The sequence below is a fragment of the Schistocerca piceifrons genome, chromosome 1, assembly GCF_021461385.2.
Source record: "Schistocerca piceifrons isolate TAMUIC-IGC-003096 chromosome 1, iqSchPice1.1, whole genome shotgun sequence".
NCBI lineage: Eukaryota > Metazoa > Arthropoda > Insecta > Orthoptera > Acrididae > Schistocerca > Schistocerca piceifrons.
In genome coordinates, this window is record NC_060138.1 from 874,424,095 (window position 1) to 874,449,738 (window position 25,644).

At 38.2% G+C, this 25,644-nt stretch overlaps 1 protein-coding gene across 1 annotated transcript in view; it reads right to left on the minus strand.

Annotated features, from left to right (window-relative positions):
• LOC124716304 overlaps positions 1–25,644 on the minus strand; it is a 141,181-nt gene that overhangs the window by 65,570 nt on the left and 49,967 nt on the right. The window contains exon 3 of the mRNA XM_047243163.1: positions 20,404–20,480. Within this exon, the coding sequence (XP_047099119.1) occupies positions 20,404–20,480 (77 nt within the window). The remainder of the gene's footprint in view (positions 1–20,403; positions 20,481–25,644) is intronic.

Consider the following 25,644-nt stretch of genomic DNA (forward strand, 5'->3'; position numbering starts at 1 on the left):
CTATATGCCTCTATATGAGCCTAATCCCTCTAAGCTTACCTCCATGGTCTTATGTGATACATACGTTTGTCGCAGTAGGGTTGCTCTGCAATTAGCCTCGAATGCCGATTCTATAAATTTTCCTAATAGTGCTCCTAGAAAAGAACGTTGCCTGTACTCCAGTGATTCCCATTTGAGTTCCTGAAACATCTCCATAATACTTGCACGTTGCTTGAAACTACCAGTAACAAATTTTGCAGATCACCTCTGAAATGTTTCAATGTCTGCCTTTAATTCCACCTGGTGCAGATCTTAAACACTATCAGTACTCAACAATGAGTCGAACTAGTGTCCTACATGTGGTCTCCTTTACAGATGAACCACACTTTCCCAAAATTCTTCCAATAAACCTAAGTACCATTTGACTTCCCTACTCCGGTCCCTACATGCTCACTCCACTTCATATTGGTTTGCAACATTTTGCCTAAATATTTAATCAACATTACTGTGTCAAGCAGTGCACTACCAGTAATGTATTCCAACATTATGGTTTGTTTTTCCTACTCATCTGCATTAACTTTTGTTTTTCCTACTCATCTGCATTAACTTTTGTTTTTCCTACTCATCTGCATTAACTTTTGTTTTTCCTACTCATCTGCATTAACTTTTGTTTTTCCTACTCATCTGCATTAACTTTTGTTTTTCCTACTCATCTGCATTAACTTTTGTTTTTCCTACTCATCTGCATTAACTTTTGTTTTTCCTACTCATCTGCATTAACTTACGTTTTTCTACATTTAGAGTTAGCTGCCATTCGTCACCCAAACTAGAAATTTTGTGTAAGTCATCTTGTACCCTCTTACAATTGCTTAATGATGACACCTTCCCAGTCACCACAGCATCATCAGTACTGCTGCTTACCCATTTTCCAGATCACTCCTGAACAGGTCAGGGTATTTTGTCTTCTTCCAATCCAACACCTTACAAGACTTTTCATCAGAGGACTGCCAATTTTGTTAAAAACTTTTATTGTTCTGGTGAGATAAGCAGGTCAATTCTTTGCAAAAAAGATTTTGTGCTTGTAAGAATTGAGGGAGATAAATTTCACGTTCAGAAATTATTAATTTTAAGTAATTTGAAAGAAATTTATGTACACTTCTAAGACAACTATCCAGGTCTCCACACTGGGTTTCCGAAGTCTGCCGAGCTTCATCCCAAAAATTTTAGCTACAAGCAGTGGTATTCACCAAAGCTTCAAACTGATGTTGACCCAGTGAAGGTAGCATTCCTCATCAGACAATGAATGATGATACTCCAATACAAACCAACAATGGCTCAATTTCAAAAGTTAAGTGTAACCTATCATTACCTGTTCGCCACATTGGTGAATGTCAGTTCTGTCCAGGTGCAGAAACGTTTTAATGGTATTTACAAGAATTGTTGGATATTAATGATATTAACCAGATAACATTAATAAACAATGGGTCTCTGTTGATCATTCATCCCTAAGAACAGTCAACAGTCACAGAATCCTCCAACTACTTACCGGATCTTCCCCCCACCCCCTCCCCCACAAATTAAAATCGTTTACACACCATTCCTTTATGGACAGTCAATAATCAATCTCCCAAAAAAAGACTGAAAAATGAGCATAAAGGGAGTGAGTTCTTGGTAATTTGTTGAGAAATACGCATTTTTTTGTGCAGGATGAAGTTCAGTGTTACCATTGGACCAACACACATGCAACAATTCATCCTTTGTAGTTTATTACAAGGATGGCGACAAACTTGAGTGCACAAGTCTTGCCATCGTATCTGAACACCTCACACCTGACACTGTAACTATGGATCATTTCTATTCCTGCTTGATTACTTTGTGACCAAAAAATTTAATGAGAACCAAGTAAAATACATTACTTCTCTGACAGAGTGACAGCTCAGTATAAAAATAGAAAGCATTTCATCAACGTTTGCTATCGTGAAGATGATTTCCATATAGAAGTCAAGTGGCCTTTTTTCAGGCAACTGTTATGGTAAAGGAGCTAGTAATGGTGTTAGGGAACAGTTAAGTGACAACTGGCTGCCTGAGCAAGTCTGCAATGCCTACACAATTTCAAATATGCTACAGTGGAAGTTCATGAAAATGAAGAACTGAAACTTACAGAACAATTTGAGAAATGCTGCACAGTTGCAGGGACACAAAAAACTTCATACTTTTATTCTCCTAAGCAAGAAAAAAAAATAATAATAAAAGTGTACTCAGACTCAACACATTACTGAACTGTTAACAGCTGTTGACAGTGATCCAATATCATTTGATGACATCAGTGGTTATACTGCTTGTGAATATAATGGTCACTGCTGGTTAGCCTGTGTAGTTGGAAGAAGAAGAAGAAGAAGAAGAAGAAGAAGAAAAACAGGAAAAGCATGAAATCACAGTATTTTAAATATGCATGCAACATCTACAACTTTCACATCAACAACATCACATTCTGTGTGTAAGCAGCAGTGAAGTAAAGGCTGTCTGAATCCTCAAACTGCTACAAGAAGAACTTATACATTAGCCCAAACAGAAATAATTATGTGCAAACAATTGATTGACTAGAAACATGAGGAATTGGACTGATATGACTCATATGAGCTAAGTAACAAGAAGTAATAACTACCTAATTTTGGGCCTAACTCTATATGGATTTTTTTTTACAGGTTTGCAACTTGTATTTTAAATCATCATGATAAGACAAATAGTGTTTTTTATTATTATATACTAATTTATTTTCATGTCCACATTTAGTTATACGTTAACACACATCTGATTTAAAATAGGCCTAATATTTAAAATAAATTAAGTTTTGGAGGTGTTTTATAGTATCATCTTAAACAAAATTAAGTTTGAAAGTTATCCCATGCTCGTCTCAAGTTGTATGTTTCACAATTTGTAGATGAAAGGAGTATCTTTCACATACATTTTTTGAGAATTTTAAGAACACAGTTTTTTTAAAAATCAGTAAATTCAATAATAATTTTTCTGAATCTATAGATGTTTTCAGTTAATTATGTTTTATATCATATGAAAGCCCCTTAAATAGCTTTCAAGTTAACTCTTGTTTCATTAATCTAGCTTAACTATATCAGAAGTTGTGAACAAATCAGTATTGTTACTCAGTAACCTTTCATCAGAAAAATTTGAAAAAAAAAAAAATAAATAAAATAAATTTTTTACTCTTTATAAATACTACATGCATACCTAATCCCAAACAAATCCAAGAGGGTCCGGTTGAAAATCATACTTTCATTTGTTGATTTGACTGTGTGTGTGTGTGTGTGTGTGTGTGTGTGTGTGTGTGTGTGTGTGGTGAAAGCAGAAAAGGGGATAGATACTAGACAAAAAAATTGAGGGCAAAAGTGTTACAGGAACAAAAGATATGTTGCAGAAGTGTTACCAACTGCCTGATTAAGGAAGCTGGTGGTGGTGGGAGGAATTCAGATCTCAGAAGCTGTAAAGCAGTTCGTGAAGCCAAGCACTTCATGCTGCACATCATGTTCGACAACTGGCTGATCCAGCTGTCTCTTGCCCAGAATTTGGTGGTGTGTGTTTTTTGAAGACAGCTTGTTAGTGACCATGCCCACATAAAATGCTGCATAGCGGTTGCAACTATGTTTGTACATCCCATTGTTGCTTTCAAAGGGGGCTCAGCGTTTGATGGGAAGGGAAATGCCTGTGACAGGACTGGAGTAGGTGGTATTGTGAGGGTGTATAGGACAGGTCTTCCATCTACGTTCTTTCAGGGATATTAGCCATGATGCAAGGCATGGAATACGGATGCACAAGGATACTGCATACATTAGGTGGGTGAGGGGATAGAATATCACTTGGAGAAAAGTGAGGAAGATATTTCTCCATTCACCATTCAATTGCTCATGGAGTTGCAACCAATGAAAGAAATAGATTGACAATTATTCTTAAGGATCGTCATATTAAGTTCACAAATTCATTCTGAAAAGCCCTTGTATATGGAATATGGATATCTCTAGAAAGTCCATCAGCAAACACACTACAATGAAAATTTATCAGCATATGCAAACCATGAATCTTGGTAGCATCACAGTGAAAACATTTCTTGTGTGTGGCCTCTTATCTTCCCAGAAAAAACATGTCTGAACATAAACACATATCCAGCATGACCTGTTGATGTAATAGAGGACAAAAGATCAAAGATATTAAACATCTACCGTGGATATGATGAATATGAATCACGTTACACACAACAGGTCCTAAAGACACTCCTATCTTTGGTACATAAGGTAGCTAAAACACATTATGTTAAAACAACAGTTCCACGCATCTTTTAAAAATATTATTTATGTTGTATATAACATGTTTAACAACTTTTCAATTTTAATGCTATGAACCGTAATCTCCAATTGTTGCAACAGGTAAAATTTTCTATTCTTATTTTCCATGTGCAAGATGATCTTCAATTCCCAGCAAATGGTAGCCAGTTTCATAAATATGCGCGGTCAGCCGATTTTACAAATTCATTGAACCAATATGAATCCTTGCGTCCATTGTATCTTCTTCTGAAGGACCTTCCAGTTTGAGTGAAGTATTTCAATCGGCAAAGTGTTACACTGATTTTTTTGAAGACATTGTTTTGTCAAACTCATCTTCTATCTGCTTAAGCTGTGTCTTAATTCATAATACAACATACTGTTCATACCAATTGCACCTTAAATCTTTAATTACTTAAGAAGTTAGCTTCCCTCTGTGATAAATTACCAAAATATACAATACTGGTACTCTTAAGATTATGGGTTACATTTCCATTTGGTTTCACAATATGTTCCTTTGTAGTAAGATAGTTGCCATGTTTTCTCGGAATCTGTTTTCTTTGACTATTTAGTAATAATCAGCTCTGTTACCCTATTGTCCCGAATCACTGGAATATTGAATGCTCTAACAACTAAATGGCAAAGTGCAGATTGTTTTCGGTCATTCAAATTTGTGTGTTAAGATATTACTGATGACGAAGGCATGTACTTTCAAAATATGTAAAAATTTGTGGATTTGCACTGTGAATGGTTTAGTCTATCTTCTCGATTTCAAGACGAGTACAGGAAAGATCTCACCTCAAATGATACATAATATCAAAGCAGCTATACAGTTTAAACACAATAAGTAACACAAAATGTTAGACTGACTGTATGTGCAAAGAAAAAAATGTCAAAAATTGTAATAGGCAATACATCACACAAAAATGCAAGACACTGGTGCCAACGGATCCCATTTCAATTCTTCTTGGAAGCAGCATTCTGGGCGAAATCATTTTAAATGCTGCCAGCCAGGACCAGCAACTATACCGATGTCACATGATGGACAAGTGTACATGGTTTTCTTGGGTGAGAGCACCCTTCAATGCCAATGGAAACAGCGTAGCCCAATATGCATCCGACTACCACCACCCCTGCCACCAACAACTGGTTGCACCATACACATAGCACTGACAAGACCATCCCAAGTTCACCAACAATTATGGACCATCAACAGCACATTAACGCGGTGTCTGCCTGGCCTGCATCCATACCGATGCAGCCTTACCAAGATACTATCACTTCGCTGTTGTAATGCCATCAGTATGTAGACCTAAAAGCAGTGTCAAGGATGAAGAAGTCCAGATGCTGCAACAGTCAACCAACATGAAAGTCACTGACTGAACAGCTGCCACAAGTGACAACCAATCTCAACAATGTACTAACTTTTACACTACCGCTACTTCCCTCGCCCTGACACAAACATGCCCATTTCAGGTAATGAGGAGGGAGGATGCTACACTGATCAATAATCACATCATAATCCTGAAGTAAAAGAGATGTCAGCACCAACAGTATTGCTATGCTGACCACGTGATTGGCAGCACAATGTGAACTGTATCTCATTATGAAGAGTTTGAAAGCACAACACACAAAGCTCAGGTTCTTATTTAAAGCTAACTAGCCTATTGTTCCTACCTCAAAGGTTGTTGTTATGGGCAGCGCTTTGGTATGTTGCAGAGGGATTCATCATGGGTACCTCATTAGCGATGTTTCATACGATGGCCCCCTAGTTTCCAATATAATCGGTTTGATGTTTTATGAGTACCTCCTACAGCCATAATGTTACTCATGTTGCCACCAAGCAAATGTAGTGCAGCACCTAATATTTGGGACTACCACAATATATGTACAGGTTCAGACCCTACTTATATTCTTTTTCAGTTTCAATTTCATCGTAAAAAATATCATTAAATAATATACATCAATCAAAATTATTCAAAAATTATTCCACCCAAAAGTACCATTTTTACAGGTAGGTTAAATACACACTTAAAAAATGTTTTGCGTCAGCCTAGTTCCCACAACTCCTGAAGGTAGAAGTTGACTGTGGATATTGTATCACAGACACAGTCCCTTTGGCTGTCCAGAGATGTCACTAACCACGACCAAAGAAGTAAACAACCAAGCATGAGCAGCACCTGTTAGACAGAGGGGTCCGAAAACTAATCAGTTCCAGTCATTCCACCAGGAAGGAGGTACACGGCTCATGTTGTCTGTAGTTCAACCATGCCTAGACAGTCAATACTGCAGTTCGATCGCGTCCGCATCGTTACTTTGTGCCAGGAAGAGCTCTCAACAATGGAAGTGTCCAGGCGTTTCAGATTGAACCAAAGCAATGTTGTTTGGACATGGAGGAGATACAGAGAGACAGTAACTGTTGATGACATGCCTTGCTCAGGCCACCCAAGGGCTACTACTGCAGTGGATGATCGCTACCTACGGATTATGGCTCAGAGGAATCCTGACAGCAATGCCACCATGTTGAATAATGCTTTTCGTGCAACCACAGGAAGTCGTGTTAAGACTCAAACTGTGTGCAATAGGCTGCATGATGCGCAACTTCACTCCCGACGTCCATGGTGAAGTCCATCTTTGCAACGACACCATGCAGTTCGGTACAGATGGGCCCAACAACATGTCGAATGGACCGCTCAGGATTGGCATCACATTCTCTTTATCGATGAGTGTCGCTTATGCCTTCAACCAGACAATCGTTGGAGATGTGTCTGGAGGCAACCCGGTCAGGCTGAATGCCTTAGACACATTGTCCAATGAGTGCAGCAGGGTGGAGGTTCCTTGCTGTTTTGGGGTAGCATTATGTGGGGTCGACGTACGCCGCTGGTGGTCATGGAAGGCACCGTAACGGCTGTACAATACATGAATGCCATCCTCCAACTGATAGTGCAACCATATTCGCAGCATATTGGCGAGGCATTGCCTTCATGGACAACAATTCATGCCCCCATTATGCACATCTTGTAAATGTGCTTCCTTCAGAACAACAACATCGCTCAATTAGAGTAGTCAGCATGTTCTCCAGAGGTGAACCTAATTGGACATGCCTAGGATAGATTGGAAAGGGCTGTTTATGGACGACGTGACCCACCAACCACTCTGAGGGATCTATGCCAAATCACCATTGGGGAGTGGGACAATCTGTACCAACAGTGCCTTGATGAACTTGTGGATAGCATGCCAGGATGAATACAGGTACATATCAGTCAAAGAGGACGTGTTACTGGGTATTAGAGGTACTGGTGTGTACAGCAACCTGGACCACCATTTCTGAAGGTCTCACTGTAAGGTGGTACAACATGCGAAGTATGGTTTTCATTAGCAATAAAATGGGCTGAAATGATGTGTATGTTGATCTCTACTCCAATTTTCTGTACAGGTTCGGGAACAGAGGTGATGCAAACCTTCTTTTTATGTGTGTATTTCTTGAAAAATTTCAAAATACTTGCATCTTGGTAGAGACCAATAGAGAAACTGCTTTAAGGGAAGATTCCATAAAAATACATTCTTGAATTCTGTATTATTTTAGTGCAGCTGCTTTCACAGTAATGATAAAATATTCTTGATTCACATCAGAGGCGATGGAAGATAGAACTTTTAAAAAAAATTTTAAACGAAGTGGTTTTTCAGTGTAGCTTCTCAAAATTGTGCATAGTGCTTTACCAGTTTGTGTTTCAGTTACTTCTACAACTACTGTACCACCCAGGATTCAGTTCTAGCACAGCAAGTGCTATCAAGTAAGTCATTTCTGTGATACATTTGGAACACACATTTGGGGCAAGTATTCTGTAATTATTACTTTATTAATGATATCACTACTGCAAAAATGACTATTTTTTAATAATTTAGCATTACATACACATTTACAGATATTTTGTAGGATGAAATTGGAAAGAAACGTACATGGATAGGTTGTCAACTTGTATCACTAGCGCAATAACCGTGGACTTTAGCGAGTGGGCTATGCTCGCTAGGTCAAAACAGAACTATTGTTACAGGTATAACTCATACATATAAAAATTCAACAAGCATTTTCTCGGAAACTAGGGGCGCTGCGTCGAAAATGGCTAGCCAGATACTCAGAACATGTGCTTCAGCAACATACTAATCAAAACTGGTGAATAAAAGGTCTAATGGTCCCTTGTGGGTTTGATCATTTAAAAAAAATTGTATGCTATGTGACAAATGAAGAATTACCTACAACAGCTTTCACACTGTTTGCTAAGAGGAGGCCATGTCAGTATGTTGTGTAGCTATGACATTCATTCACTACAAGGTCAGCAACTTGAGAGTTACACTTTTGCGACACCTTTCAGCTATAGTCATACTGGGCTAGTATTTTAGAATGGCTTGGCCGAACTGACTAATATTAAAATTATCAAAGTCGGAATATACACATGTATTATGAAATTAGATACTAGTACATGAAAATACAATATGATTAATGCTACGTAACTCCACATTATCTCTGAGTTTTTAAATTTGTTACAGTGTGGAACACCACTGTGCTCTACATGGCATGGCATAAATATGTTCCTTGGAAATCTTCCTTCACTTGTTTTATGAGAGTCCATAAAGCATAAGCAACAATTGCTAGAGAAGCATAATAAACGTGCATCTCTTAGATACAATCAGAGGGACATGAAAACCAGGGAGGCAAAGAAAATCATAATTCTTGGAAGAGCCTTTGCAGGTTTCTATGTAAGTAAGTCAAGCAATATCTTGCTGAAATATGGCATGTAAGTTTGCCTGCAGTAGAGGCAGTAGGTCAGGCTCTGAATTCTTCCCGATTTAGATATGCTTTTCAGATTGCCCTCAATACGTAGAAGTTAAGATTGCATGCTATATCCAAAAACAAAAACAGCACTTGGCATTTGTCTGTTACTCTGCTCAGAAATGCAATGTTTCACGCCAAAAACACCACTATCACTGAGGGACTTGTTTAAGTAGGATCTGACAAAAAAATTCAATTCAGTATTCATTCATTCTTTTCTGTCACTTGTGTTTGTGACTCCTGAACAACAGATGACTACTCAGTTGCATCCAAATCAACAACCTAAATCACATCAGATTTCGAACTTTCAATTGACACGTATTTGACTGCTCTAGCATTAAACCAACACTGAAGACAAAATTCTATGGTCTGTTATAACGATAGAAGCAAATGGTCATTATCTCACACTGTAGATACATGACATGATCCAAAAAGTATTGTGTTACTGATATATGACATCCTTCTATGCACTAGTTACACCCAAGCATCAATGAAGTAGTGGTGTTACTGTACAAAATGAAGTTTCACAATATGACAGATTAAATTACTGGATACCTACAATTCTGATGCATGTGAACATTATGGGCCAATATGCCTTTTGAATTTTAAGAGGAAAACATTCTTTCACATTTCCTCCTCAATTGAGGACTCTTTACTGATTGAGCTCTGTAGGGAATGAATCTTTTCACTCACACAAGAGAAAGAGGTGGGGCAGTCTTTGTGAATACTGAAATGTTCAAACTTTCAACATACAATAAAGTTAAACAATGTTCACTATAAACAGAATGCTAACAGCACTGTAAACAGGTACATATGCATCATGTAAGGGGCCCACAATCCCTTACCCAACTACAAACACATTTTTGCCTTACGCATGTCGATGGTAGGAAAAATCTACTGTCATGCGCCGCTAGTGCTAAGACAATAAGAGACAGGGTTCAAGTTTGGAGTTCATCGAGCTGGAGCGAAACCGTACTGGCTGAGTGTGTCCCTACTACCGAGGGTCGACCCTCAGCAAAATGTTACCGATTCCTTACAAATGATATTTCTGACAAGTTTTTAAAAGTTTACAGTGTGCCGTATTTTAGCGTTCATATCCACTACGTCAGCCACCCCGCAGTGAGGATTGTGTGTGTTAATCACTGCTACAGAGTGTCATGCAATACCAAGAATTCTAATCTCTGATGAGATTAACCATAATTAGAAGTGTGAGACTGAAGTAGTATCTGCCTCATATTGTATTTAAACATAATATATAAGTCAAACAGTGTAAAACATTTTGGCGTTGGTCACTGCAAAACCCTTTGTCATTGTTGTGGACATCATTGAGCAGATGCACCCTAATTAGAAATGACCCTCAAAGCAGCTAAATCCAACCATCATTTATCTATCAGGCCATGGGCACATAAAAATTACAACTAGGCTGCTATTTTGGTTAATAACAACTGACATCAGATGAAGATGACTGTTGGATTGGGGAAAGGAGATGCTCAACATCTAACTTATTGGCTTCACAGATTACAGCATCGCAACTTCCAACCACTCGTGATTATTACTTCACAATGATTATCCCATACCAGTAATTACTGCATATTATCAATTTTAAGTGTCAGGAAGTCATTTCTGAAAGTATTTGTATGGAGTGTAGCCCTGTATGGAAGTGAAACATGGACGATAAATAGTTTGGACAAGAAGAGAATAGAAGCTTTTGAAATGTGGTGCTACAGAAGAATGCTGAAGATTTGATGGGTAGATCACATAACTAATGAGGAAGTATTGAATAGGATTGGGGAGAAGAGGAACTTGTGGCACAACTTGACTAGAAGAAGGGATCGGTTGGTAGGACATGTGTTGAGGCATCAAGGGATCACCAATTTAGAATTGGAGGGCAGCGTGGAGGGTAAAAATCGAAGAGGGAGACCAAGAGATGAATACACTAAGCAGATTCAGAAGGATGTAGGTTGCAGTAGGTACTGTGAGATGAAAAAAGCTTGCACAGGATAGAGTAGCATGTAGAGCTGCATCAAACCAGTCTCAGGACTGAAGACCACAACAACAACAACAACAACAACAACAACAACATCAATGTCTTGTTCATGATGCATTCACAAGCTGCTATGCCCACTAAGTTCTTCCCTTAGAAGATGAGAGTCCATTGACAGCACTATCACTGAACTATTCAAGTCGTTTATTGAACAGTGGAATGTCATAATGTCATCTCAGGTTTATAATAAATAGAAGTAAAATGAAATACTACCAGTAGCACTTTTTTTAAAACTGAAACAAAAGTCAAATTTTTTAAAAACTGAGACTAAAGACAAATACAGCTAAGAAAGTCTGGTGGACCACTGGCATACTGGGAACAAAATAGTGTACCATATGAAACAAACCTGAGGCACGGTAAACCAACTGCAGTGGTAGTTCTCCATAATCAGAGCTAAGTTTTATGGCAACTAGATAATGACACAGAGGCAGCCAAATAAACATAATTTACATCTGTCATGTTTCATTACCAGTTACTAGATGAAATATGATGCTGGTGCACTGGAATTAAGTGGCTCAACAGGAAGATTTGTACAAAACATGAGAACAATCACAAATTCAATAAATAGAGCACAATCAACACACAGTTGAGTGGAGTGGGCATTCAACCCAATTAATTCTCTGAATTAAAGCTTTCTTTGGTAATTGGTATTGTTGAGGAAGACAAATATTTTGGTGCTCACATTCACTCAATCTACAAACTACTGTGGCTACAGAAGCTTAGAATGCTAACAATGTAGCACTGTTCATAGTAAAACCATCCCTGAATTTGGGTCTTAAATGCAAATACTCTCATTTCATCCACACTCATGGCAACTGAATATAAAGCATAATATAACAATGAAAGCACTTTTACTGTCCACAGTTCATACACTTTTTAACAACATACTACACACAATGAAGTTATTACTTGTCTTCTTAAAAGTGCAAATTTTGTCAGAAACCAGTCTCTCTCTTATGTATATTGATAATCCCTTATAATAGTCCAAACAACAAAGGAACATTAGGGGAAAAAAATTCGTGTTTGTGCAGTGCTAAGGGAGTGTATCATGAACAACATACTAAAAATCCTGACTGGTGTGGCGGAAGCATGGGATGGGAGATGTTTAAAGGTCACTAAGTTTTTCCTGAATAACTCAAAAACTGAGGCTCCTAGTAAAAATGTTTCCCAGTAAAAAATGAAAATATTTTAAATTTCCTACAAAAAGAGCCCTATCAATGTTTCCTCTAGGACTACTAGTTTCCATGCCGCAGGGGGTGGAAAAATCACAGATTGTTAAAAATAGTGTTTCTGTTATAAAATTAATATTTGTTGTTAAATGAAATGGGTTAAGAACGAATATTAAATTAGTGTACCACATTTCAGTGCAACGAAATGGTAATAAGGGCTAACTGTGTTCTCTTGTGTAACAGGATGGAAAGGGGGAGAATGAAGGGTGAAAATTTTGACGGAAGGTACACTGCCCCAGACTGCTGTCATGCACTTCACTTTTCACAGGTCTGCAAACTGAAGAGCAAGCAGACAATTCCCAATTCTCTCTACTGCACAGTGTCTTTAAAAGCAACTACAGCACCTTTCACAAAGTTATACCAATCCTTCAGCAGCTAGCCTTATGAATAACTGGCGATGCCGTGAGCACACATTTCCAGGAGTATTTATTTTCCACCAAGCGTGTTAACACTGCACAGAATACATACTACTAATGCAAGAAACACATGTGGACAGAATCTACGTAAGTCTCTGCATACTGTTCTACACTGCTAGAGGGAAACTGATTACTAGTCATCCTGTATAGCAGCTGTAGTGTTCTTCTGGGAAGGGACACTTCCCCCACCACAAGTGCTTCTCACTTTCCAGTTTACAAATAGACTATACCTAACAAGCATTTCCTATCCAGTTCTCTCATCTGAGTAGAAAAATAATTGATCTTGTGTTTATATTGTGGAGTTATTTTCAGTTTATTAAGTGAATACACACTTGTGTATTTGTTTCCAGTTATGAAGTGAGCTATTGTGTGTATATAAAAAAATAAAATAAAATAAAAATAAAAAAATAAAAAAAAACGCTCCAAAGCTGAAGCTATCACTCGTGTACCATATTGAAGAGCCTGTCTCAAATGTAATACAATGTCAATATCAAATCAAACAGTGGAAAGTCAAGGTAGGAATATCAATAACGTAGGACAAGACAGATTGTTACTTACCACACAGTAATCACATCAAGTTGCAGACAGGCACAATTAAGAGACACACACACCCCTCATGCACGCATGACTGCCAACTCCAGCATCTCAGGACGGAATGCATCATCAGGTGAAATGGAAGCAGCAATCTGGAAGAGGTGGGGAAGAGGAATGGGGTAGTACAGGCGCAGCGTTAGGATGTTGTGGGTCAGGGAGGTGGGGAAAAAAGGAGTTGGGCTGGGTTATTTTGGGGGAGGAGACCAGTTGGCAGAAAAGCCCTGCACACTTCACCAGACAGCACTCATCTCTCTCCCCACCTGTAAACTACTATCCCTTCCCCTTCCCCACCCCCTACAGATTGCTGCTCGCATCCCATGTCACGTTGCATTCCGGCTCAAGATGCTGGAGTTGGAAGTCGTGTATGCATGAGGCGTGCTTGTGTGTGTGTGTGTGTGTGTGTGTGTGTGTGTGTGTGTGTGTGTGTGTGTGTGTGTGTCTTATTTATGGCAAGTAGCAATCTGTCTTTTCCTACATTGTTAATGTAGGTGTCACCGCCAAGACACCACACTTGCTAGGTGGTAGCCTTTGAATCGGCCGCGGTCCGTTAGTATACGTCGGACCCGCGTGTCGCCACTATCAGTGATTGCAGACCGAGCGCCGCCACACGGCAGGTCTAGAGAGACTTCCTAGCACTCGCCCCAGTTGTACAGTCGACTTTGCTAGCGATGGTTCACTGACAAAATACGCTCTCATTTGCCGAAACGATATTTAGCATAGCCTTCAGCTACGTCATTTGCTACGACCTCGCAAGGCGCCATTACCAGTTACTATTGATGCTGTAAAACATGTACCGTCAAGAGCGATGTTCACCAATTATGGATTAAAGTTAAGTATTCCAGCAGCTACGTATGTTTTTTGTTAGTCTCATTTCCTTGACCTGTTCCAGACCTCACGACAGCCTGCGTGAGTTAAAACTCGTGCCTTTCGGCTTCCTCTCATAGTGGGTTGGCTGTCTTGCCAATCCACAAAAGTTAACAATGTCAGTATGTATTGAGCAATGTTGATTTCATTGTATCTACTATCAGAAGCTGGAATACTTTTCACAGCACAAGGGGTATCAAATGCATCACCCCAGCCTCAGCTCTTCCATCATCAGTAGAGGTCCAGAGGTGAACTGCCTCCCTCTTTAATCAAGCAGGTCACCAAGGTGTCAGACATTTCAACAGAACTCAAGCAATGCATTACAGTAGGTTACTGTTATCTGTCATATTCAACCAGACATACTGACACCCACCCTGAAAGATATACTATGGATGTTGCACAAGTGGCACCATTCAGCACAGCCTACTCTAAAAGTGCCAACAATTCCTGAACGGAACAGGTATATGTAGTCTACCACTTACACAAAGGCAAGAGAAATGCAATAACTTTCAGGACATTCATTAATTTACTGAGTGACTACAACATAGTTACATGGCTTCATAATAAATACTATCAATGACAAAAAGCAAAAAGACTACACATTTACCAATCCAATCTATTTCCCACCAACATTACATAGGTTACTGACAACATCACACTTACAATTTATGCACTTCTCAGACACTGTTTATAGGAATGTATTTTACATAAAAGCTCACTTAAGAACTGCAAATAAGAATTCAAACACCAAAACGGAAAATAACTCCTCTATATAAACACAAGCTCAGTGAAGTCATTTTGTCTATTCACATTAAAGAACTAGACAAGAAATACCAGAGAGGGATAGTCTGCCTGTAAAAAGAAAAGCGAGCAGCACTGGTGTAGAGGATATTGCTTATTCCAGAAGAACACTACAACAGCCGTACAGTATGGCTAAGAATCCATTTCTTCTCTAGCAGTGTGGTTCAGTGTGCAGAGATTTACAGACAATTTATCCATATGCTTTTCTACCATTAACATTTTTACCATATCCTACATTAAATGTTGGGTTAACACACTTTTTGGAAAATGAACAACCCCCAGTAATGTGTGTGCACTGTGTAGCCAGTGATTAATGAGGCAAGCTGCAGAAAGTTTAGTAAAACTTTGTGAAATACCATGTACTGGCTTTTCGTGACATAGTGGGGTATAGAGAATGGCACTCTCCTGTTCGCTCTTCAGTTCACAGATCTGCAAAGGGGGAAAGCACATGACCACAATCAGGCTACCTACCTTACGCCAAGCATCTAACCTATAGACCCCTTCCCCCCATCCAGCCTGCCACATGCCATGAACACAGATTATTCCCTGATAGGTTCTGATGCACTTAGATGTGCCACACACATTTATTTGATTTTTTTCCTTGGCCTGTTTCACTCGACAACAAACTTCGTTTTGTTGTTGTTGTTGTTGTTGTTGTGGCCTTCAGTCCAGAGACTGGTTTGTTCTAGCTCTCCATGCTACTCTATCCTGTGCAAGCTGCTTCATCTCCCAGTACCTACTGCAGCCTACATCCTTCTGAATCTGCGTAATGTATTCATCTCTTTGTTTCCCTCTATGATTTTTACCCACGCTGTCCTCCAGCACTAAATTGGTGATCCCTTAATGCCTCAGAACATGTCCTACCAACAAATCCCTTCTTCTAGTCAAGTTGTGCCACAAACTCCTCTTCTCCCCAATTCTATCTCCTCATTAGTTATGTGATCTACCCATCTAATCTTCAGCATTCTTCTGTAGCACCACATTCTGAAAGCTTCTATTCTCTTCTATTCCAAACTATTTATCGTCCATGTTTCACTTCCATACATGGCTACACTCCATACAAATAATTCCAGAAATGACTTCCTGACACTTAAATCTATACTCGATGTTAACAAATTTCTCTTCTTCAGAAACGCTTTCCTTCCCATTGGCCAGTCTACATTTTATATCCTCTCTACTTCGACCATCATCAGTTATTTTGCTCTCCAAATAGCAAAACTCATTTACTACTTTAAGTGTCTCATTTCCTAATCTAATTCCCTCAGCATCACCCGACTTAATTCGACTACATTCCATTATCCTCATTCTGCTTTTGTTGATGTACAGCTTACATCCTCCTTTCAAGACACTGTCCATTCCGTTCAACTGCTCTTCCAGGTCCTTTGCTGTCTCTGACAGAAGTACAATGGCATCAGCAAACCTCAAAGCTTTTATTTCTTCTCCATGGATCTTTAATTCCTACTCTGAATTTTTCTTTTGTTTCCTTTACTGCTTGCTCAATATACAGATTGAACAACATCGGGGATAGGCTACAGCCCTGTCTCACTCCCTTCCCAACCGCTGCTTCCCTTTCATGCATCTCGACTCATAACTGTCATCTGGTTTCTGTACAAATTGTAAATAGCCTCTCGCTCCCTGTATTTTACCCCTGCCACCTTTGGAATTTGAAAGAGGGTATTCCAGTCAACACTGTCAAAAGCTTTCTCTAAGTCTACAAATGCTAGAAATGTAGGTTTGCCTTTCCTTAATCTATCTTCTAAGGGAAGTCGTAGGGTCAGTATTGCCTCACATGTTCCTCTATCTTCTAAGGGAAGTCGTAGGGTCAGTATTGCCTCACATGTTCCAATATTTCTACAGAATCCAAACTGATTTTCCCCGAGGTCGGTTTCTGCCAGTTTTGCCATTCGTCTGTAAATAATTCTCATTAGCATTTTGAAGCCGTGACTTATTAAACTGATAGTTCGGTAATTTTCACATCTGTCAACACCTGCTATATATTTGGGATTGGAATTACTATATTCTTCTTAAAGTCTGAGGGTATTTTGCCTGCCCATACATCTTGCTCACTAGATGGTGGAGTTTTGTCAGGATTGGCTCTCCCAAGGCTGTCAGTAGTTCTAATGGAATATAGTCTACCCCTCCTGGGGTCTTGTTTCAACTTAGGTCATTCAGTGCTCTGTCACACTCTTCACGCAGTATGGTATCTCCCATTTCATCTTCATCTACATCCTCTTCCATTTCCATAATATTGTCTTCAAGTACATCGCCCTTGTATAGACCCTCTATATACTCCTTTCACCTTTCTGCTTTCCCTTCTTTGCTTAGAACTGGGTTTCCGTATGAGCTCTTGATATTCATACAAGTGGTTCTCTTTTCTACGAAGGTGTGTCTAATTGTCCTGTAGGCAGTGTCTATCTTACCCCTAGTGAGATAAGCCTCTACATCATTACATTTGTCCACTAGCCACTTAGCCATTTTGCACTTCCTGTCGATCTCATTTTTGAGATGTTTGTATTCCTGTTTGCCTGCTTCATTTACTTTATTTTTATATTTACTCCTGTTACCCAAGGATTTCTACTAGCCCTCGTCTTTTTACCTACTTGATCCTCTGCTGCCTTCACTACTTCATCCCTCAGAGCTCCCCATTCTTCTTCTACTGTAATTCTTTCCCCCATTCCTGTCAATTGTTCCCTTACGCTCTCCCTGAAACTCTGTACAACCTCTGGTTTAGTCAGTTTATCCAGGTCCCATCTCCTTAAATTCCCACCTTTTTGCAGTTTCTTCAGTTTTAAACTACAGTTCATAGCCAATAGATTGTGGTCAGAGTCCACATCTGCCCAGGGAAATGTCCTACAATTTAAAACCTGATTCCTAAATCTCTGTCTTACCATTATATAATCTGAGACCTTCTAGTATCTCAAGGCTTCTTCCACATACACAACCTTCTTTCACGATTCTTGAACCAAGTGTTAGCTATGATTAAGTTATGCTCTGTGCAAAATTCTACCAGACGGCTTCCTCTTTCATTTCTTACCCCCAATCCATATTCACCTACTACATTTCCTTCTCTTCCTTTTCCTACTATTGAATTCCAGTCACCCGTGACTATTGAATTTTCATCTCTCTTCACTATCTGAATAATTTATTTTATCTCATCATACATTTCATCAATTTCTTCGTCATCTGCAGAGCTAGTTGGTATATAAACTTGTACTACTTTAGTAGGCGTGGGCTTCGTGTCTATCTTGGTCACAATAATGCATTCACTATGCTGTTTGTAGTAGCTTACCCGCACTCCTATTTTTTGAAATTCATTATTAAACCTACTCCTGCATTACCCCTTTTGATTTTGTACTTATAACCCTGTCTTCACCTGAGCAAAAGTCTTGTTCCTCCTGCCACCGAACTTCACTAATTCCCACTATATCTAACTTCAACCTATCCATTTTCCTTTTTTAATTTTCTAACCTACCTGCCCGGTTAAGGGATCTGACAATCCACGCTCCGGTCCGTAGAACGCCAGTTTTCTTTCTCCTGATAACGATGTCCTCTTGAGTAGTTCCTACCCAGAGATCCGAATGGGGGACTATTTTACCTCCAGAATATTTTACCCAAGAGGATGCCATCATCATTTAACCATACAGTAAAGCTGCATGCCCTCGGGAAAAATTACGGCTGTAGTTTTCCCTTGTTTTCAGCCGTTCACAGTACCAGCACAGCAAGGCCATTTCAGTTAGTGTTACAAGGCCAAAACAGTGAATCATCCAGACTGTTGCCCCTGCAACTACTGAAAAGGCTGCTGCCCCTCTTCAGGAACCATACGTTTGTCTGGCCTCTCAACAGATCCCCTCCGTTGTGGTCGCATCTACGGTACACCTACCCGCATCGCTGAGGCACGCATGCCTCCCCACCAACGGCAAGGTCCATGGTTCATGGGGGTAGGGGGGGGGGGGGGAGACTTTGTTTTATGCTGTTAAAATAATATTTTTAATAATTTCGATATTTTGATGTCCTGTAATGCAGGAACTATTTAGTTGTAGGTGCAAAAATACTGAACAGGACTTTTCCTGTGGCAAATTTAATGTATTTTAATTTTGTATTGGGAAACATTTTCACTAGAAGCCATAATTACTGAGATCTTAAAAAAACAAAAATTTGCATTAAATGCCCCCCCCCCCCTCCCCCTCTACTATCACCCCATCAGTCATGTTTTTCCGTGACCCTCCCCCCACACCCCCAAACACTGTTCAAAAATTTGCGACTACATGAATTAAGTTTTCACTGACTTTCATAACACACACCACTTTCAACTTACAGAATTGAAGATACAGTGCCTGGTATAATTGGCTCATAATGCATTTTTGTATGTGTATTCTCATACACAATTTACTTACAATCATGGCATTATTTATAAAATATTACATTTTGCTTTGCCATATTTATGACTTAACTATGCAGCTATCTCAATGAGCTATTTATGTCAGAGATGTAAGTCTGATTACACTTTTTTTACCTTTGATGAACACAGTTTTATTTGATGTAAGTATTTCAGGCTATATTCTGTCCTGAATTATCCATATTATCAATATATTTTTTGTTTGGAACTCCAGTTTATTTGTTGGCTTTTTTGTCATGTGTAGATCTCTAAACAATGGAAAATCCAGGATGGAATGTAAAAATCAGAGAAGGAAAGTTGCTACTCACCATACAGCAGAGATTCAGAGTTGCGATAGGCATAACAAAAAGATTCACACAACTGAGTGCGGTTTCAGTTCTCTGAGTGAGTGTGTGTGTGTGTGTGTGTGTGTGTGTGTGTGTGTGTGTGTGAGCTCGCGCGCAATCGTGTGAATCTTTTTGTTGTGCCTATCGCGACTCAGCATCTCCGCTATATAACTCATCTAAAATGTTCATATGGCTCCCCCTTCCACTCTATGAAGAATTGTAAGGCTATGCAATCGTGTGAATCTTTTTGTTGTGCCTATCGCGACTCAGCATCTCCGCTATATAACTCATCTAAAATGTTCATATGGCTCCCCCTTCCACTCTATGAAGAATTGTAAGGCTATTGCTTATGTCTAATTCAGAGTACTGTTTGCAAGATGAGTAGCCAATTTGGAGAGATTGGTTTTGCTTTTGTTTCTATGTTCATCAGAATGTAACAGCAGTTAATGATATTCAAATGAAGAAGGAATAAAAATGGTCAGTTCGTGCACGACATGTAGCCTACAGTGTGTCACAGGAGAAGTGATGAGGAGGATACTTCACTTTAAAGAGGACAACAGCTATTTAAATAAAATTTATGCAACCATTTTACCTTCATCACATTTCTTCCTGATGCGAAGAGCTGCCGTTGTGTCACTTTCTTAGCAGAATGTGGTAGCAACAGTCCACCTAAAATACGAATGAAACATTCATTTATCATCCACTTTGATATTTAAATAATGGTGTGAGGACTGATCAACTCTCACTGTACTAATAATGTTTGGTAAGTGTGGTGAAAATATGTTTAAGATCTCCTTTTACAAACACATTCTTCATTCCTGATTATACATTTTTTCCTATAACCTTTCAGGAAAACATGTCAACCTCTGCAAAATAGTAGTTGATAGCAATGATTATTTTCTCACTGAATGCATATTTATTCCCATTCTAGAAGACAATCAAGGATGAGGAAGGAATTTAAACCCCAAATCAAACATTTCTGTCACTTAAAATTTTAACTTTTTCCTCTTTAGATGTCACTGAACATTTAATTTTCTATTTCTCTATTAAGCTCAAATATTCAGCGTCACATGATGCTGGTGGTAGGTTTTCTTTTTCTTTGAAATAATGTTGGTATCTGTATTATTAAAGCATGATTCCAAGTCTCTTCTAATTTTGTTTGAAATTTGTTGTACCTTACTTTCAATAAGTGCTTTTCTTTTTCCGTTACATAATTTTATTATTTTCGAAGCAGGAGATATGTCTAACTTAGAACAAGCAAACTCCAATATGCTAACAGTTTCCTCATTAAGAATATAAATGTCATTAACAAGTTTACATGATTCTGGTTCTGGATTCACAACAAATGTTTTTGAGTAATAATTTGGGCACAGGGAATTTCCAGGAATCACATTACGTTTCACTTGGGAAGCTGTTTCACTCTCACACAATAAGGACAAATGTTCAAGTTTTATTTCCCTCAAACCTTTGGTGATAAGACAAAAGTCTTATCACCAAAGGTTTGAGGGAAATGAACTTTAAGTGGATCACAGCACTTTCTTCCAAAAATGTGGTTGTACTTCAGAATATATTTCTTCTCAAGATACTCACACACACTGATGTTACAGAAGAACTTACTCAAAATTTAAACAAAGTTTGTCTACCTTCATCAAAGTCATTGACATTTTTTAAGTTTTTTGAAACTGAGCTGTAAACTGTTTTGTGACACACTTCACTTGCTATCTGCCTAACTGAGCACTGTTCATCCATGTTATTGCATTCCAGTTAATCTCTCAAAATTAATTACAAATTACACACAGAACAAAGCACATAACAAATTCTACACTTTCAATGAAGTATGTACATTCTGAACAGACTGACTACAACAATGCCACACACAGCAATAATGTACTTCTACAATGCTACACCCAGCAAATAATGTACTTCTCTATTGACAATAAACCTAAATCTAAATGGGCATTTTTATTACCATAGAACAAAAGCAAAAGCTCCTATTGTTTAATATTGCATAATTAAAAATAAATAAACTAAATGAATATTGGGTGATAGTGTTAACTAAATATATGTTCACAATTAAATTTTATCATAATGAAACAACAAACCACTTAAACCGGCAACAGCCGTAAGATCAGATTTAGAGTAATGTGAATTATTTCTTCATTTTCAAAAATTCATATCTCTGTTCAGTCAGATATCAATGTTGAAATTTTTACAGTATATTGCTATCATATAGGTGTACAAACTGTGCAAAAATCATATTTTTTATATTCAGTCCCACATGAGATAACTAACACCGAACTTCATAGAAAATGAAAATTTTCAAATTTCAAAAATTCATAAAAAATTAAGGAAACATTTATAAGTGTTATTGCTCTACATGGGGCTAGTAGTGTATGATATCTAACTATAGGAAAAAAATAGACTCTCATAAATTACTCCTTGCTTGTTATTTTTGGGCCTAGAAAGTGGATTTTTGAAAATTTGGATACCAAACCTTGGAGGTCATTTTGACTGGTTATTTTTGAATTTAGGGTATTTTGTGTAATAAACAGTGATGTATAGGACACTTTTCTAAAAACTATCATGTCAATTGCAATGTTGTAACTTGACCCAGTGCAGAGATATTCAAATTTTCGCTAATGTTTCCAGACTGAAAAATCGTAGCTCGCCTACAAATAAAAATGGCCGCCATCCAGGAAAGTTGCAAGATAAATTATTTTAAAAAAACTGTTTTTAACTTCTCAAATATAGGGCAACACATATAAAAAATTAAAATATTTTAAAATGGTCAAGCAACCATCACTGGACCACTTCATATGGATTGAACCAAACGCTATTCAAAAAGAATGGAACTAATGTCATTCGAGAAGTTCCTTGAGCTGACAGGTAATAATTTAAATATATTGGTAACACACTAAAATAGATCAGAATCAGGTGCTAACAAATGAAGAAGCTTTGCATTGCTATTTTAGATTATACAATGTGTGCTACAAGGAATGGTCTATGTTCAGGAATATGACAGGAATGATCACTAAAAGCACAAAAAGTCTAGCAAACATGGGCTCTAAAGTGCAAACATCAAGAGATATGAGCCCTTTTTCAGTAGAAGAGGAATTTCAGAGCAGTGAAGATGAACAACAGCGCATAGATCTTAACACACTGCATACATTTTAGAGGCCTTGTTTACTCGACTTTTTCATTTTGAATGTCCATTCTTGTCATATACCTGAGTAGTGACCATTTATCCTAGGATACCCTATATAGATTTGCAAAATATAAAAATTATAAATATTCAAGAAGTACTAGATTAAAAAATGCTATCCGGCATACACAAGAGTTGAAATAAAATTGTGTTGCTAAAAGTAATTAAATCAGAAAAGCACCAGCAAGGAAGTTAAAAACCGAAGAGCAGTATGAACATTATAATAAATCATCAGATAAATCATAAGAATGTTTTTCTTTAAAATCAATTTATTCATTCAGAAGGTTTTGGAGCTGACTTTTGTGTCAAGTGTAAATCTCTACTTATTGAATGACAGCTCCATTATTTTTAATATGTTTTATAAAATCCTATTTTGATCTCTTAAAAAAGTTCTTATACAGGTTGTGTGTGAATGCAATTTTATTCAAGCACACAACATAACAGTTAATTACAATGAGTAATCGTAATCCCAAAACTGTTAAGTGCATCTGTGTCTATACCTCTTCCTCTTTAGCTTAGAGGCACTGCAAAAAATCAAACAGTTTACACTGCACACATGAAATATTTAGCAGACAATTCCTTGTTCACATCACTCTCCCCCAAGTGTCAACGGAATTTGGGGTTGAAATGTATCCTCCTCAATGAGGACCATAACGAATGGTCGCACTTGTGATGTCGATATGTCACAGTACATTGTCATGTTCGAACTCGGTACTTGGGTGCGTCTGAGCAGGCAACAGCTAGTGTGAAGCTTTGTGACTTGGTTCCATTTAATGGACTGGCAGTTGTCAGTGGTCAACAGTGGGTGCATCCTGAAAAGAGCCAGCTGTACAGTGGGTGCATCCTGAAAAGATGCCAGCTGTGGCAGCTATACTTTATGTTGGTGGATAAGGCCAGGTGAAACTGATGTTATTTTGAGTGGCCGTATAGTGCAACTGACAGAGCTCGCAGCCATTCATAGACTAGTTGCCTATGGTGGATGCTTCTGATAAACATCTGATTGAGTTTAATAATGAAAACTGTGGGCATGGTGTCTGCTTTCAAGGTGATTTATACTGTGTTTGAACAAGTGCTTCACTAGTTCAGTTGAAACTGTAGTAGTAACTGTACCTTTAGGAGTCCTAGATTTTGAGGGCTGCGGGCATCCACTTGTTTGGTTAACTTGCCTAGAGATTACTTTGCTTGTTCAGATATTGGCTCACTTCCTTGGTTAACAGCAACTTTTTCAGTACCTGCCCCTTTGACTGGCCAAAGCTAAATTGTTTTGATTGGGTTTTATTCAGAAACTGGGGTAAGCCATTTCCTTCAAGATTGGGTTCTTCTAGCCGTTGTGAGATTTATATGGTTCCATTAGTCATTGCCGAGTTCAATGAACTGAAGTTAGTTTAATTATAGCAGTACTCACTGATCAATTTACTTCCTTAAAATTTTACTGTTAAATATTTTACATATCTTTAAAAGATGGGACTACACTGAAGTTCTTAATCACACAGGGTGTATACGCAGACAAGGAAAAAAAAAAAATTCCCGGATTTCCCGACTAAAAGTACACTTTCTACCAGATGAAAACACACTTTTTCCACATTAAGTGACAGTATATTTTCCCTCAGAACTGTAAAACTTATCAATCTTTTGAATGGTTATGGTTTTATACATGGGCGTAGAATTTCCCGGCACGTTAGAAGAGTTACAAATTTTTAAACATCTAGAGCTCAAGGACGGTAATATACTGAACGACCAGTTGAACCTTGCCTGTAGACAATTTTTCGAAGGTTTTAAACCTGTACTGTTTATGGTATAACATTAATGCTGGTAACCTTAGTGGTCTATTTTCTCAGGAAGCTATGATGCACTTTCAATGCTTTAAGCTCACTACCCTTTATGTAATGTGGTTTTCTCACAATGTATGGCTGCCACTACATCGGCCCTTATGTGATTTTGTCTGGCTCTAAAACGTTGGTTCCCTGCGCATGTGTATTAACTGGATTGTGGACCAGGGTTCGTAATTCTGTCTTAAGAGCCATTATTGTCGATTTTAAAGTTCTGACATATATACCGTTTGTGGGCTTCACTAATATAGTTATGTAATTTTTATATTTTGGCTGTATATGTCACTGTGCGTAACTCCTTCGGCGTAAGTGCCACCTGCCTTTTTTATGTATAACTACATTAATTGTACCAAGGCTCCCATACTGTTGTAACGGGAGTGTTAAACGCTTTCCTTCTTTTTATTGTTACTTTATCTAATGACGTTATTAATACTGATAATTTACACGTTGCTTTTGTACGCCAATTGGCACATGGTTCGCGCCATGAGCACCACCTGCCCTGGTCGCAGAGTAACTACGCTGGTCGATTACACTCAGTCTGTTGTGAGCTCTGCAAGATCCATGTACTAATTTATATTTAGGTGACAAACCCTATTTCTAGGGCTATATTTTAATTTTGACAAATGGATCTATGCCGACATTTGTAAAAACAGCAATGGTACATTAGTCCTTACTAATGTAAAATTGTAAGTACCAGTCGTCGTTCTCATATTTCTGTAATGCAAGAGCTCTCTAATTTATGTTAAAATCTATTCTTGACTTAAATTTCTTACTTTTCTAATGTAAGCTATGATGTTCATTG